This window comes from Aphelocoma coerulescens, chromosome 7, assembly GCF_041296385.1.
Source record: "Aphelocoma coerulescens isolate FSJ_1873_10779 chromosome 7, UR_Acoe_1.0, whole genome shotgun sequence".
Classification (NCBI taxonomy): domain Eukaryota; kingdom Metazoa; phylum Chordata; class Aves; order Passeriformes; family Corvidae; genus Aphelocoma; species Aphelocoma coerulescens.
This window is the reverse complement of record NC_091021.1, coordinates 30,430,373-30,445,903: the sequence shown is the minus strand read 5'-3', so window position 1 is coordinate 30,445,903 and position 15,531 is coordinate 30,430,373. Positions and strand designations below refer to the sequence as shown.

General features: G+C 43.7%; 1 protein-coding gene across 1 annotated transcript; it reads left to right on the top strand.

Annotated features, from left to right (window-relative positions):
* Positions 1 to 979: 979 nt before the first annotated feature.
* On the top strand, positions 980 to 15,441 carry MUC13 (mucin 13, cell surface associated). Its single transcript, XM_069021748.1, has 12 exons — positions 980 to 1,295; positions 1,831 to 1,887; positions 4,447 to 4,566; positions 5,472 to 5,578; positions 7,196 to 7,254; positions 8,627 to 8,784; positions 10,108 to 10,239; positions 11,357 to 11,468; positions 12,559 to 12,596; positions 13,129 to 13,216; positions 13,431 to 13,635; positions 14,516 to 15,441. Exons 1-12 carry the CDS (start codon positions 980 to 982, stop codon positions 14,564 to 14,566), a joined length of 1,443 nt encoding a protein of 480 aa, XP_068877849.1. The 3' UTR covers positions 14,567 to 15,441.
* The last annotated feature ends 90 nt before the right edge of the window (positions 15,442 to 15,531 follow it).

The window sequence follows — 15,531 nt, the reverse complement described above, 5'->3', positions numbered from 1 at the left end:
TCCTTGAATTCTTCTCCCATGGGAGGCAAAGGTGGCCAGGTCATGGCTGTGAATAACTTCTACTCTTCCCTATTCCCCTGCTGGTGTTTGTTGGAAAGAGGATGTGTTGGGGAAGATTTGAGGTTGCTCTGTTTTGCTTGGTGTCTTTGACACCTGAACCAGTTTGGGATACAGGAAGATCCATGCAAAGAGGTGCCCAAGGCAAGCACATTACTAGGCCCCACAGGGAGTTGTTCCTAAGGTTCTTGGAGCATGGGCAGGGAGGGATCTGAGGCACAACTCAGCATGGAGGACCCAGGGGCCATGGCTGGGGGCCACAGAGCAGATCCTCCTTGTTGTCCTCCAGTCCCAGCTTGAGACTGGGGAGCCCCATCCAGGAGGGTCAAAGCTCCTGCTGGCATCCCTCTGAGGAGGGGCAGCCTACCCAGTCCCTCAGCTCTTCCTCCATGGTGGGCTGCTCAGCCACACACAGGTCCCCCCACACTTATCTGCTCATAAATTGTCCTGCATGCAAAGGGTTCTCCAGTGCTGCCATCTCTCTTCTTTTCCCTTCATCAGAACCCAATGATACATCATCTGCTAACACTACTGTGTCGACGACGACAAAACCTCCAGGTAAGGGGCAGAGCCCTCCGGTTTCCCATTCTGGGGACAGTCCCCAGCAGTTCTGCAGTCCCCGCAGAGGTTTCCCCAAGTTCGTCTCCCAGGAGAGACAAAAGTGACCAGATCAAGGCTGTGAATCCCCTCCACAAGTCCCTCTTCCCCTGCTGGTCTTTGCTGCAAGGAGGAAGCATTGGGGAAGAGTTGAGGAGGCTGCTCTTTTTATGCTTGGTGACTTTGCCTCTGTGCCAGGCCTGGATACAAGAGGATCCAAGCAAAGGGAAACCCAGGGCAATCCTGTAACAGAGGCCTTGCAGGGAGTTTTGCCTGAGGTTGCTTTTGGACTATGGGCAGGGAGGGATCTGGGGCACAACTCAGCATGGAGGGGCCAGGGACCACAGAGCAGACCCTCCTTGTTGTCCTCCAGTTCCGGCTTGATGCTCAGAGCCCCACCCAGGAGGGTCAAAGCTCCTGCTGGCATCCCTCTGAGGAGGGGCAGCCTACCCAGTCCCTCAGCTCTTCCTCCATGGTGGGCTTGCACGAGCACATCCCTCCTGCCAGCACCCACTTCCCATCACGATTGCCCAGCACTGTGAAAGACCGTGTGCCTCTGACTTTCACCCAAATGATCCTGGGCAGAAGACCACTGTGGGGGAGTGGAGATGTGCAGGCTGTCCACAGTCTGATGGGCCTGGGTACTGCTGACGATAATGTAGCAGCAGAAGCATTCCTGGAACAGAAATAGTCTGCTGTCAATGTCCACATGAATTTGTTGCAGCACAGCAGCGTGTGTTAGCAAAGGCAGTCATTCTTCCGCTGCTCTGGAAGAGTAGAGAGGGAGTTTTAAATGATGCTCCAGTAGTGCTGAGCCCAGGGGCTGTGTGCTCGTGGATGGGATGCCTCAGAGCCTGCCCTGGCAGCCAGTGCAGCAGGGAGAAATGTGTGTGCCTACAACTCAGAGTAAGTCACTGGGAGGAGAAAGGCAGGGAGGGCACAACCCTGCTGCTGGTGAGGAGGAGTGCAAGAGCAGGGTGTGAGAGAAGGATTATGAAAGAAAAAATAACACCAATGGCACACGAGGCCTGGGGACAGACACAAGGCAGGGTAAGGCTGCCCAGAGGTGCGGCTGCTCAGCCACACACAGGTCCCCCCACACTTATCTGCTCATAAATTGTCCTGCATGCAAAGGGTTCTCCAGTGCTGCCATCTCTCTTCTTTTCCCTTCATCAGAACCCAATGATACAACATCTGCTAACACTACTGTGTCGACGACGACAAAACCTCCAGGTAAGGGGCAGAGCCCTCCAGTTTCCCATTCTGGGGACTGTCCCCAGCAGTTCTGCAGTCCCCGCAGAGGTTTCCCCAAGTTCGTCTCCCAGGAGAGACAAAAGTGACCAGATCAAGGCTGTGAATCCCCTCCACAAGTCCCTCTTCCCCTGCTGGTCTTTGCTGCAAGGAGGAAGCATTGGGGAAGAGTTGAGGAGGCTGCTCTTTTTATGCTTGGTGACTTTGCCTCTGTGCCAGGCCTGGATACAAGAGGATCCAAGCAAAGGGAAGCCCAGGGCAATCCTGTAACAGAGGCCTTGCAGGGAGTTTTGCCTGAGGTTGCTTTTGGACTATGGGCAGGGAGGGATCTGGGGCACAACTCAGCATGGAGGGGCCAGGGACCACAGAGCAGACCCTCCTTGTTGTCCTCCAGTTCCGGCTTGATGCTCAGAGCCCCACCCAGGAGGGTCAAAGCTCCTGCTGGCATCACCCTGAGGAGGGGCAGCCTACCCAGTCCCTCAGCTCTTCCTCCATGGTGGGCTTGCACGAGCACATCCCTCCTGCCAGCACCCACTTCCCATCACGATTGCCCAGCACTGTGAAAGGCCGTGTGCCTCTGACTTTCACCCAAATGATCCTGGGCAGAAGACCACTGTGGGGGAGTGGAGATGTGCAGGCTGTCCACAGTCTGATGGCACCCCTGATTTGCTCTGGCTGCTGACCCCGGCCGTGTGCTGCCTTGGGCATGTGACAGGATCTTTGCTGCACAGAGACACACATGTGCCTGTGGCTGAGACAGCTGTAGCCAAGAGCACAGCTGAGCTGGGGGCAATATGCTGCCTCTGTGGATGTGTGCTCAAGTACTGGGCACTGGGGACGAGGGGTCATGGACACGTCAGATGACACAGGCATCTCAGCCAGGGAGAGCCAAGAGGCTGGGCGGGGGTGCTCAGAGCTTTGACTGCTCAGCCCCACAAGGATCCACCACACTTACCTGCTCAGAGGTTGTTTTGCGCTCACAGAGTTCCCCAAGGCTTTTCCAACACCGTGGTAAGCAGTGCTGTCATGTCTCTTCTTTTCCCTTCATCTGTAAATGCAATGGCTCCTGGCACAACAGTGACACCAACCTCAGAAGCTTCAAGCAAGGAGCAAAAAATGCTCAGGCAGCATTTTCTAGGGACAGCTTGGAGTAACCAAGTCCCAGGGAGCTCTGTAGCCCCCTCAGATATGGAGGAGTTCCCCTGCCTTGCTGCAAGTTCTTCTTCCAGAGGAGACTAAGCTGCCCAGATCGCTGCCATGAATACCCCTCCAGTCTTCCCTCTTTCCCTGCTGGCCTTTCCTGCAAGGAGAATGTATTGAGGAAGATGGGAGGAGGCTGCTCCTTTTGTGCTCGGTGCCGTTTCCTCCTTCACCAGACAGGGATACAAGAGCATCCCTGCAAAGAGGGGCCCAGGTCAGCCCTGCCCTGACCCTGCAGGGAGTTGTGCCTGAGGCTGTTGGAGCTGGGGCACACCCCGGTGTGGGGCTGGGCCTAGGGACCGTGCCTAGGGGACCGTGCGTGTGTCTGTCCCAGGAGCTCTCCATACCCCACCATCCTCCATCCCAGTAGGGCCTTCCAGAGTAGGTAAAGTTTCCCCATTTAATGCTGTATCTCCCTGCCACTCCTCCCTGCTGGCCCTTGCTGCAAGTGGAATGTGTTTGGAAGAGTTCACAGTTGTTGTTGCTTTCTGCTTGGGATCTTTCTCATCAGGAAAAAAACTTTGCTTCACTAGGTTCTCTGGAAAAATATTTGGAGATGAACCTTATAGGGAATGAGAATTCATTAAATGTTTTTATTTTTTGGGTTATGAATGAGAATTCCCATTTTTTCCCCATTTCACAGAAAATGCCTCATCTATGAGAATGTACTCATGGAGTGAATTGTAAAAAACAGGCAGGGTGAAAACCAGAATTTCATGTCTTAGAGCAGAACTGAAATTACCATCCTATATATAACATGTATTGAAATATAACTTTTAATTACTTATTAACCACTTAAATTATGTATAGGAATAAAATACATGCTCTAAAGCCTTTACAGAATATATATAATTATCTGAGAAAATATGCTATGATGATTAACTTTGAAGCCTTCATTTTATTAATGTGTCTGCAGTAAAGAACCCCGCCATGACACTGTCATAAAGCAAATATGTGCCAGTGCAGTATTAAAGACACACTATTGTAGTCTGCCTTTTTCTAACAGTCACTGTTTTTGGCAACCCTTGGTATACTTTCTTTCTTTGATTTGGTTTTAGCTGTATTAAGTAGAGCTGAACTGTGAGTGCTCCATATGACAGATAATGAATTTCAGCCATATTCTGTGTCCTGCTGGATTGTGTAGGGGAAACAGTTACTGTACATTAAACAAGCAAGATATAGCTGTGTGCTCTGCAATTGCATCCATACTCTCTAAAACATTCCTGGTAGATTCCTTTAGCAGAATCATATGTGAACTATTCAATATATGAATTGCTTTATATATGAACTGGCTATTTTAGAAATTCACAGAAACCCTAACATCAATGTCTTTCATCTTAGTGGACTTCTGCCGTGAATATCCTTGTGGAAGAAATTTGGCTACATGTATTTCCTTACAAAGCAACTATACCTGTGAGTGCCAATATGGATTCTACTACAGCAATGAGAATTGTTACAGAGGTGAGTTGCAGAAGGACATCAATGCTTTTAGTTACCTGCTCAGGTGGATTTTGCTTCCCATATCTCTTGTTTTCGTGTTATAATTGAAAACACAATCAGTCTGGGAAAGTGACTGCTGATCGATTCCTTGCTTTGCAGACAGCCACTCCTACAATGACCTAGATTGCTATCTCACAAAACAGTGACACCCAAAGAGGTTAGTGTTCTAGGATGAGAAGGAGAATTATCTGTCAGGGGTGCTGGAGATTAAAAAGAGTGAAAAGCAGGAAAAAATGCAAGTGTAAACCTAACATCAATATTAATGGCCATGATTTAAAAAGGTCCAAACTCATGAAGACCTCTGAACAACCAGATTGATTTTCCCCATTGCTAAACACTTATCAGAGTCCTGTTGAAATGCATTTCTGAAATGCTTCTAAGGCCAAGCATGTGAGCAAATGGGGCTGTTTATTTAAGTGTCAGCAAGCAGTGTTCTCAAATTTACTTCTGAGGCTTAAGAATCAGGTCAATTCTGAATTACTTTCCCTATAAACCACAGTGAACCACATTAGCTGCTTAATAGCTGCAAATTTGGAGTCCTTAATATACATATTTTCTCACTAATTTCTGTAACACCTCTCAGAGAGTCTTGCAGCTTCAGGCCATGCTGATAGTTTAATGTTATTCAGTTTCATAATCAGGACAGTTTGGTTGGTCCCAGGATCCTGCCTTCTTCCCTGGTAGCCAAAGTACATCCCCCATTGTGACTGCATTGATTTCTCCTCTACTCTTCCCTCCCATACATGAAAAATAGCAGTGATTTTTTTTTCTGCATTGTATTTCCCCATCCCTGAAGGCTGGCGGCCTCTGAGGTGAAACTTGACTTTCTTGAATGCTCTCTAATTTACACTCTCTGTTCTTTCCAGGGAAAATATACCCAGCGACCATTGGAGTGGGAGCATCTTACAGTGATAGTCTTCAAACAGTAAATTCCACGGAGTATGAAAAGGTGTTCAACAACATAACAGAATTTGTGAGTGATGATGGTTTTTCCCCCCCCATATATTTGATGCTACACTGGATGTCATGCAGACAGAGAGGACACACACTCTCTTTGATGTGAGGCCTAGAAAAGTTCCACTCTACTAGAGATCTACTTCTTTCAAAGAGTGCTTCACATTAGTTTGGACCTATTTATAAGACTTGAACTCTGCCCTCACATGAGCACATGCATGGCTCTTGCTGAAGGGAAGGGAATCCCTGAAGTAATATCTGCATTTTTAGTACCACTTCAATTCTGGGGAGCTCTCACATAAATTGCTTCTGCATCTTTCACCATTTCCTCTCCAGAAACAATGGGGCTGAGTGAAGTTTTCCAGCCACTGAGTTTCTGATCTCTGCTATTTGCTGAAGGCTCAATAATACTCAGTGGTATGAGTAAAAATGAAAAATTTTAACTTTTTAAAAGAAAATTATCAGTTCCACACAGCACGAACTTTTCAGAATGACTGTCCAGCTGTTTCTAAATACTGAATAATAAGCCTCTTTCATAAATCTACCAGTATTAGTATTTTAATGTTATTAGTGAAATGGATACTGCACATTTTTTATAATTCTATGATTATACATAAAATCTGGTAATAGATTCCCTGGAGAAATAAGATGAACAGTTTGATTTATACTGCCATGTTGAAACAGTGGATTTGGTTTTTTCTCTTTCTGGCAGTAAGGAAGAAGAGATACAAAGCTCTACCAGACATCTGATCAAAAAATATTCACCAGATATTAATCAGGAATCATCAAAAATGGTTATCAATTTCTGCATGTTATTATATTGCTTCCTATGAATGTTGTATCAGAAAGTACCAAAAGTTGTTCCTCCAGAATGTTAAAAAATAATTTCCTCAATTTTTTTGTCCAGCATTTTTTCATGATATGGCTACAGGAGAGCATCATATGTAGGATTAAAATAGATACATAATAGAATGCAAAAGTGAAAATAGCATAGAAAATAATTAGAATTTTATTACAAAGAAATATGGATAGTATATCTTTCATTTCAGTTGAATTAGAAATCTTATCCTCTTCTCATGATGCCTCCAGCTTGTGTGGCAGCTGAAGGCAGCTGCCTCCACTGGTTGTTCCCTGCTTCACATGGGAAGAGGGAGAGCAGTGACTTTTCTTCTGATCCTGTTCAGCTCCCAATGCTTTCATCAGTGCTTCTTCCCACAAGATCAGCCAACCCCTGACGATCCCCCTTCACTGCCTCTCAGGAACATGTGCCATTTGTGGGGAGGTCGACTTCTTCCTCTTCCCTCTACTTGTACAGATTGGTGCTGTGGAGATGCTCTCCTAAGCAATGAGTTTGCAAGGGAGTATCTGTAACTATCAGCCAGTTAACCCTAATACACTGCCTGACATTCCCTCCACTGCCCTCCCATGCTCCCTGTTCTTCCATAATCTACAGCACCACCCCACTGTTACTCTTCTGCAATATCTTTCCTGGTGGATTTAACACATTACCTTACTTTATTTATGCCTATAATAGCATATTCTGTATTAAAGCTTTACAGCAGAAGCCTCAATGGTTAATGTGATTTTAGTCTATGTTTCTGCTTGCCTTGAACTCCAATTTCTTTCTCTTTAATAGTTTGAGAAGGCCTTCCGCAATCTAACAGACTACAGACAAACTGTCATCGTGAAAATTCAGTAAGTTTGCCAGTTTGTTTTTTGCTCAGTACATGCTTCCCACATACCTCATTTTAATCTGTTTCCCATGAAGTACTCAGTTCAATAAAAGATATGGGATGAGTTCAGCTCAGAATGCTTCCCCTTAAAGGAGGGATGCTGGCCCTATTTTTACCCCAATATGTCTGTGAAATGGGCTGGCTAAGGCAGCTCCACACTGGATGTCCTGCTTTTACTACCATGTAGGATACAGCACTGTGCTGTAACTAGCAGTCCCTGTGTTATCTGACATGTCTGAAATTCTAAGTTAACTTTGAGGTTCCTATGACCACTGGGAGTGCTACCCAGCTTGGAATCCCAGTTTAATTTGAAAAACACCCTTGTTACAGGAGGCATAGAAAATGCATTTTATTGTGGATTTGTTGGTGTCTCCTGATGGCAGGTTGAGCAAAGATGTTACTGAATGGGTTGTGGTGACTGTAGCTGTGGGCATAGGTCCCTTGCTGGTCTAGGTAGACCCTGTCAGATGTCCCTCTCTTTCCATCCCCATCTGTAACAGGTTACTGTCCCCAGAGCTCTGCCAGCTTCTCCGTATTCCCTAACCCACATCAAGCAAAACCTGGCATGCTAGCACACACAGCAGTGTCAACCCTTTCAGTGCACCCCAGGGATTCAGCAGCTAAGTAGTGTTGTTTTAACATGGTTGTGGGGGCAGTAACTTCCAGCTGAGCAGTTGTGACATGGGGCACTGTAACACCTCAAGGAACTACAGCAATCTGCCACTTAAGGATATTTGTGTGCATATCCTGGCAGCATGAGGTTTAGCTGAAGAACAGGGAAGTCACTGCTGTTCTCCACCTCACGCCAGGGAGGTTGCTGTGAGCTGAACCCAACCCAGCTGGTGGACAGTTGGCACAGATACCTCTACACTGCAGAGACCCTTCTGCATTCATTGTGGTCATACCCTGAATTATCCTCACCACACTTCAGGGTATGTTCTCCACATCGTGCCTGGTTGACACCACAGGCTGATGGAAGCACGTGAAAGTTGGGGTCTAACGGATGAGGTTCTCCACACTACAGCTGGCTTGAAGTTAACCCAGTTAGAAAATGTTAGTTGTGTGTCAACAGCACACAAAGGAGCAATGTTGTTAGCATTAAATCCAGCAGCTACCTATTTACAGCTGGACCCACTGGGAAGATGGCTGGTAATGTATTCCTGAGCAAGATTTACACCCATTTTCAGGTCTCTTGGCAACTACCTATGTTATGGGAAGAAAGAAGCTAGGGGAGAGAGGGAGATTTGGCAGAAATTTTCTCTTGTCTTTGCATCTAGCTTGCTATCCATATGGACTATGTGAAACTTTAACATGGTGCTATCTGTCCTTTTCAGACCTGCAAAAGAAAGCGGAAATTCTGGTACACTGAATGTAACAGTGTCAAACCTGTTCACGTGGAACTCAACTGTAAATGAGACCTTAATTAATTCTACAGTACAACTTGTAATAATCAGTGAAGGAGGGAATCAGTCATATGTCTATTCTTATGAAGGTATGTAACTCCTTACTAGGAAAGTAACTAATCAGCAGAAACAGAGGTTCTTAAAACCTGGTTGGAAGATTTCTGTGGGCATAGAAGCTCATCAAATCATAAGCCTTGCTGATTTTAAGGACCTGAATGTTCAATCTTGATAATTTTGAAGATTCAACCATTCAGTGCTAGGGTCTTTTGTCTTATCAAGGCTTTCTACTTCCTGTGTAAAGAGGAAAAGGAGAATATTTATTCTGTGCTAAGCAATGACATGGCAGTTTTAACTTGCTGATTGTTAGGTAGTGGGAAAATTCAGGATAAAATATATACAGAGATAGATCGTGCTTCTGAGAATAAGCCAGTATTTTACTGGGAAAATAGGATGAAAGTCTCTTTAGACTTCTCCCATAATAAGCCATGGTAATTGAAACAAGGCCTCACTGATTAGCTGCTAAGTGATTCGTTGATCTAAACCAGTAAAGTCTTGCATTACTAAGAGTGTAATACTGGGAGAAAGATTTTCTAATTAAAATAAGATTTTTTTTCTCGCTCTCATTTTTTTTTTTTTAAATATGAGTTCCTATTTTGAAATCAGCTTTCTCAAAAGGCATGGATAATAATTAAGAGTCCATTTCATGGCTTAAAGCCTGAGTATGGTCTCTGAAGGTGACTGTATCTGCCTCAGTCATGACGTTTCCTATGTGCTGATCCTAAGCATGAGGAGGAAATAGAAAACCTCTGAGAGCTCCCAAGGCACCAGTGCAGTCACATTCCTCTACAGCATGCCATGCACTGAGGTCTTTAAACCATTCCCACCACAAGGACATGGATCTAAAGAGCAACACATTGGGCAGACAGAATACTAATGCTACTCATGAAATGAGCTGCATGCCCATAGATGTTTATATCTCTCTCCAACTATATGGGATCTAGGTCTAACAGTTCAGTTGTAGAAAAAAACCTAAGAGAATAGTTTTCTCTTTCTCAATAGTTTTCTCTGTAGGGTTTTTTTTTTTTAAGGTGAGTCAGAAAGTCAGTGTTCAGAATATGAACTTACAGGCAGAATGTCCCTTTTCATAGACTGGAGCCAGGAAGGTTTGGAAGCAGTTGTAGGAGGCTGAGAAACAGAAGGTCAGAAGATGTGATGGAAACAGGACCTTAATTGGTAAAGAGCAACGGGAAACAATGGGCTGGTCCAAAAGTCTGCAATATTGATGTCCCAGGAAAAGGACTTATAATTTTTTCTCTTTAGAATTACTAAATAATTTATTTATGATTTACTGGGCAAGTGCACTGCTTTCTATGAAAAGGTATTCAGGTTTGCTCCCTGTTTCTCTTTTAAAGAGACAAAACATTGTGCTATTTATCAATGTGATAATCAAACCACGGAGTGTCAAGAGGACAAGGACATGTTTCCAGAATGCAGATGCAAACCTGATTTCGAAAAGACAGAATGGGATGATCGTTCTTGTTCAGGTAAGAACCTTGCTGCTTTTTCTATCCCTGAAAGGCTGACCTGCTTTTTCCCTGTCTCAGTTCCTTTTTGAGAAGGGTGCTGGGCAAATGTGCTGACCTCTAAAAATCAGGGAATGTGCATCCTGTGAAGACAGCCATAGAAATACATCCTCATGTTTCACTTTGAACAAATCTATAATTTTATTCCAGTAGAATAAATTACTAAAACTTGATAAAATCATCACTGAAACCAGTGAGTAGGCAAGTCTTTGAAAGCATTGTTAGACTCCTGGTAAGAACTGAAACATAAACAGGTAAAGGATGGAACAGATTGAATCCTATACTCACAGCTTTCTCTGCTAGGACATATTTTGGGAATAAATTCTACATGTTACTTGAAGGCAGCTGACAGAACTGGAAGTCTCATGATGCACTACAATGACCTGTTAAGGCTCTGTTCCTTGCTTATAATTCTAGGTTTGCATTACCTGGATTTAGACAGGTTTTTGTGAGAAGAATGATTTCTGTCATTTTTGGGACCTGTTAGTTGTTGGGGTTTTATTTATTTTCTTGTTTTGAGTTCTTTTAGTGAGTGCTCTGTTTATATTTTTAGCTACCCTCCAAAGCCCTTTGATTTACATAATTTTTTTCTAAATACCTTATTTTTTTCTTATGGAAACTAAAATTTTCACACTACAGAAGGAAAAAAAAAAGATATAAGATTTTAAGAAAAACAAAAAAACCCTCAAAAATCAATGATAAAGCTACGAAAGCTGGCTACAATAAATCCCAGTGAGATGTGATCTGGTGTAGGCCTTTGTGACCCCCATGCCTGTCTAAAACTGATACAGTTTGCCATACAAATCATCTGCTGTGAGATCAAACTGCAGGCCATTTCTTGCCTATGTAAGATGCAGCCTAGCCAGATTTCTTTTTTGGTGAAGTTGGATGGTTTTAAACACAGCCTGTTTACTTCTAATTTTGTGATTTTATATTTCAGGGTTTTTTTGCATAGGTACAGTCCTAAAAAAAGCTATTCTGATGATTTAAAGCACAAGAAAGGGGTGTATGTGTTTCCAGAGCAATAAAATAATCTTTTATCTGCAATTCACTCATGTTTTTCTCCCTGAAAATACAGCTTGCAGTAAAAACTGTTCTGCAGCGGCACACAAGTACTGTGTACGAGAAAAAACGGGTCCAGCATGCAAATGTATGACTAACTTTAAACAGCAGGATGGAAACTGTGTGGCGTGAGTACTCAGGTTTTTATTGCATTCCTGTGTTGTAGGCAAAGGCAGGGGAGAAGAACATCTATTACAGGGTCAGCTGCAGTCCAGAAGAATGGGCTGCAGCTACGAGAATCAGAGAGGTGCCCAAGGGGGAGAGCAGGTGGACAAACTCCTGTGGTGCCACAAGTTGTGGCATTTTCATTCCTTGGCATTCGTCTTTTGTGTGCACTCATAACACCTCAGAGGAAAGTCAAAGAGAGCCAAGGTCACCCGTGAGGCAGTGAAGAGGATGAAGTACTTCACCACCACATAAACACAAACTACTCCTGCAGAGTGGCTGAGCCATGGGAACTGCTGTGCTGAAGTGTTTAGTAAGCAATAGGCATCAGAGCAAGACGTGCCTCCAATCCCTGGAATGTTTCCACTTGTATCAGTGGGGACTGTTTCCCGGTAACTTTCAGACCTATGTTATTCCCTCCTGGTTTTCTCCTGAGGGTATTTCTGTCAGCTCAGGATCAGGACAGAACAGTGGTGTTTGCTGGTGAAGCCGAGTGAGTGACTGGTTGTGCTCCACTCTGGTGGATAAGCAGAGAGACTCACTCCCCATATCCATTAATTCAGCTCTTTTTGTGGTGATTACTGCTGCAAATTGAAAATTTCTTACCATAAAGTTGATATATTTTAAATATATGGAACTACTGTGGGAGGAAGGTAAAGAGTTGCCAGTCGTTATAGACCTTATACTGAGGTTTTTGTTAAAGACATTGCATGGCAGTTCCAAGTGGCTCAGAGGTGCAGAGCTTAGTTCTTTAGAAAAATTAGGTCCTTTTAACATTTTTCAGACTGAGAACCTGAAACTTTGAGTGCTAAGATCACCAATCACTCCGAAAAGCTCAGATTGTTTCACTCTAATGGGAGTAAATAATTCAATATTAAGATAGGATTAAAGAGGAAACCTGTAATGAACACACTTTGTGGAGAAATTGTTGATAAAAAGGGGAAATATGCTATTGTTTTGTGATCATAGAATCATAGAATGGTTTGGATTAAAAGGGACCCTAAAGATCATTATTTTCTTTCTTTCCTCTTTTCCTTTTTTTCTCTTTTTTAGTTGTCCAGTGGGCTACTCTGGGGAGGAATGCAGTGACAGTAAGTATAAGAATTTCTGATTTTTAATTATGGTGTTGAAAAATACCTAGTTATGCTTAATCTGTCTGAGAGAACAAAAAAGTAGTAGCCTTTAGGGGTGCCACCATTCCGCATTTATTGAAGGAAAATGTTAGAAAAAAAAAAGTGAAATTTCTCTGTTGCCTTATGTGCTTAGGGCATGAGAAGAGTCTAAGTGACACCTAACTACATAATTTAGCATCAATACTAGCTTAGACAACCCCTGCACCCTCCCAGTTGTTCCTACACCTCACCTATGTATAAAACCATTCAGTGCATAGCATTAGGAACTAGAGCTGGGGTCAAAATAGCTGTCCAGAAGAGATGGTCTTCAATGCAGATCCTTAATTTGCATCTTTCTGTGTCCACAAAATATTGTAAGCACCAGGAGCCTGGGAATAAATTCCTCCCCTCCTCCCCTCCTCCCTTCCTTCCCCTTGTTTTTCAATATTCACTGTGAGTTTTCAATTGATCAACTGACACATTTCTTGTTTGCTGTGTTTTTTCCCCCCAGATAGTGAATTCATCCTTATAATTGTGGGCGCAGTGAGTGGAGCCATAATCCTGAGTTTACTGATAGCAGTCTGTATTATTTCAGTCAGGTAAGAATATTTCTTACAGTTGAATAGGAACATTGCTGTGTGTTCATAAAAAGGGTTTTGCACTAGGTATGCTATAAAAATCTGTTGCATGCTTCAGGACGGAACTGAGCATTCAAAATAAGGTGGGAGTGGGCAACCAATAAGTTGGACTTAATAAGTAAGGCACACTAAATAGTCTTTTAAAATCTCCTTTGTTCTTTCATTTCCTCTGAAGAGCAAAAGGAAAACGAACTCCAGAGAAGAGGACCCTGATACAGCCAGAGTATTCCAACACAAATAGATCTGATAACAGACCAGGCATGTTCCCCAGGGTCCAGACCAGTTCTGGACATGCAAACCCAGGATATCAGTCAAACAACCCCTATGAGATGCATTCCACAAGTAGGGGTCATTTTCCAGAGAGGGATTATGATGATTTGGTAAGTGTTTCACATAGTCCTGTGGGAACGGAATTCCTGAATGGTGGCATTGTGGGCTGCAGACACTGTTGGAACCTCAGCTCCCCTTTTACATCCTCCCTTGGTCTAGAAGGCCAAAGTGCTATAAAGGCATGCAAACAACTGTAGCTGCAGCTGAAAAAAATTGTCTTAATATGGAAATTTGCCTTAGTACAGAGATCAGCCCTCATAAAGACCTTTCTAGGCCCCAGTAGTCATCCTTGAGCCACAGGAGGGATATGTGAAAAGCAAGGGTCCAAGCAAGAGCTTGGGTGCCCGGTGGTCTGCTGTGTCATAGGATATTTGCCTGCACTGACCAAACTCAGCCCTCAGCACAGGTGTGCCTGCAAGTATCACAGGCTGCTACCACCTGAGCTTCTTTTAGGCTATTGTAGAGTCAACAGGTGCTGCAGTGGCACCTCCCAGCTGCGGGCTCCTGCAAGATTCACAGTCAGTTTAAGCTGGGACAGATGCCCAGGGAGTTGTGTTCTCCCACCCGGCTGCTGCTGCCTTGTTCACAGCAAAAGCCTCTGCAGCTGCTGCAGCATTGCAGCGGGGAAAGGTGTGAAGTGCCATGAATAATCTAGAACAGCTTTTGCACTGCTGTAGCCCAGGGGAGCCTGGTCAGCAGAGGTGTGTCATTACCTGGAAGGAATGTTCTAAAAAAAAAAAAGCCTGTTTTATCCTTGAATTCTGCAAGGGAGCCCTGGAGGAAGCAGAGGCCTGATATTAGCTCAGTTTGGGTTAATAACACCGAGGTTATGGGGTTGATCTCTGTATGGGCCATTTATGCAAGTGCTGGACTTGATGATCCTTGTGACTCCTTATTTCTCTTCTTTTCTTGTCTGAAAATTCTCTGTAGTACGAAATATCACGGGAGCCTAGGAGCTTTAGGATGCAGAGCAGATATTGAGCAACCAGAGCAGTAGAAGGATGGATGACCACCACAACACTGGCTCAAGAGCAAAGAGTTTCACAGCCTCTCACCAATGCAGTTACTTCAGCAGAAGAGACAACAACGTCCTTAACCCCAGATTCTCTCAAGATTTCCTAGAGAAAAACTCCTGCTTGAAAGAGATCATGGACAACTTTGAAATAAGGGAAAAATATGAGAGAGTAGGGAGAAGAAGAGAACTTCTTTTAAAAGAACTAATGTGTTCCAATAAACATTAGACTTCTTCAGTGAGGACAGTACATTGGCAAGAGAGTGAGTGCAGACAAGATAAAGGATTTTAACCCTGCTGGTTTTCAGTTCTTCTGGAAGATGGTCCAGGCAATATGTGTGATGCTGAAAAAATGTCAGTACCCAGAACTTCGCTTGGATTTGTGCTCACTCAGTTTGAACTATGGGAAGATGGAAACTGTTTTTCATGAGAACCTGGCCTGTTTCACTTTACTGTATCAGATACAGGTTTCTTCACCCTTCTCAACCCCCAAATATTTCCCATCTGAAAGCATTCTGTTCAGATCTCTGCTGACCTGTGTTGTGTGAGACAATGGGACTTGTCTGACCTTTTCCACAGCCTTCCTTCCCAATACAATGACAAGATAAAATATCTTCTAACAAACACTGTTCTTCTTCATCTTGCAAAACTGCATTGATTTTACATTTTTAGCTCCTGTGGAAAGTGTTAGCATTTTTTTTTCTTTTGCAGTCTTAATGTTTGAATGATCATAAGCTTGGTGTTTGGGGTTTTTTAAATTTCTTACATAAATCTGTCTGTAAAAAAATTTATATTTTAGTGTATTTTACTGAGTGTGCATCATCTGTTGACTGGCATACTTATATTCACATATATGTACATATATTTATAGATTACAATCATTTAAAGCATCGTTTAATTCTGTTCTATTTTGTGGTTTGGTTTTTACATAAAC

What these genes read in the sequence shown, in the direction of transcription:
- MUC13 (XM_069021748.1), top strand. Translation starts at nt 980, where the DNA reads ATGGAGGGGCCAGGGACCACAGAGCAGACCCTCCTTGTTGTCCTCCAG. An exon ending in CCACAGTCTGATGGGCCTGG is followed by an intron (nt 1,296 to 1,830) that starts GTACTGCTGACG and finishes TCCCTTCATCAG; the next exon opens with AACCCAATGATACAACATCT. An exon ending in ACTGTCATCGTGAAAATTCA is followed by an intron (nt 7,255 to 8,626) that starts GTAAGTTTGCCA and finishes TGTCCTTTTCAG; the next exon opens with ACCTGCAAAAGAAAGCGGAA.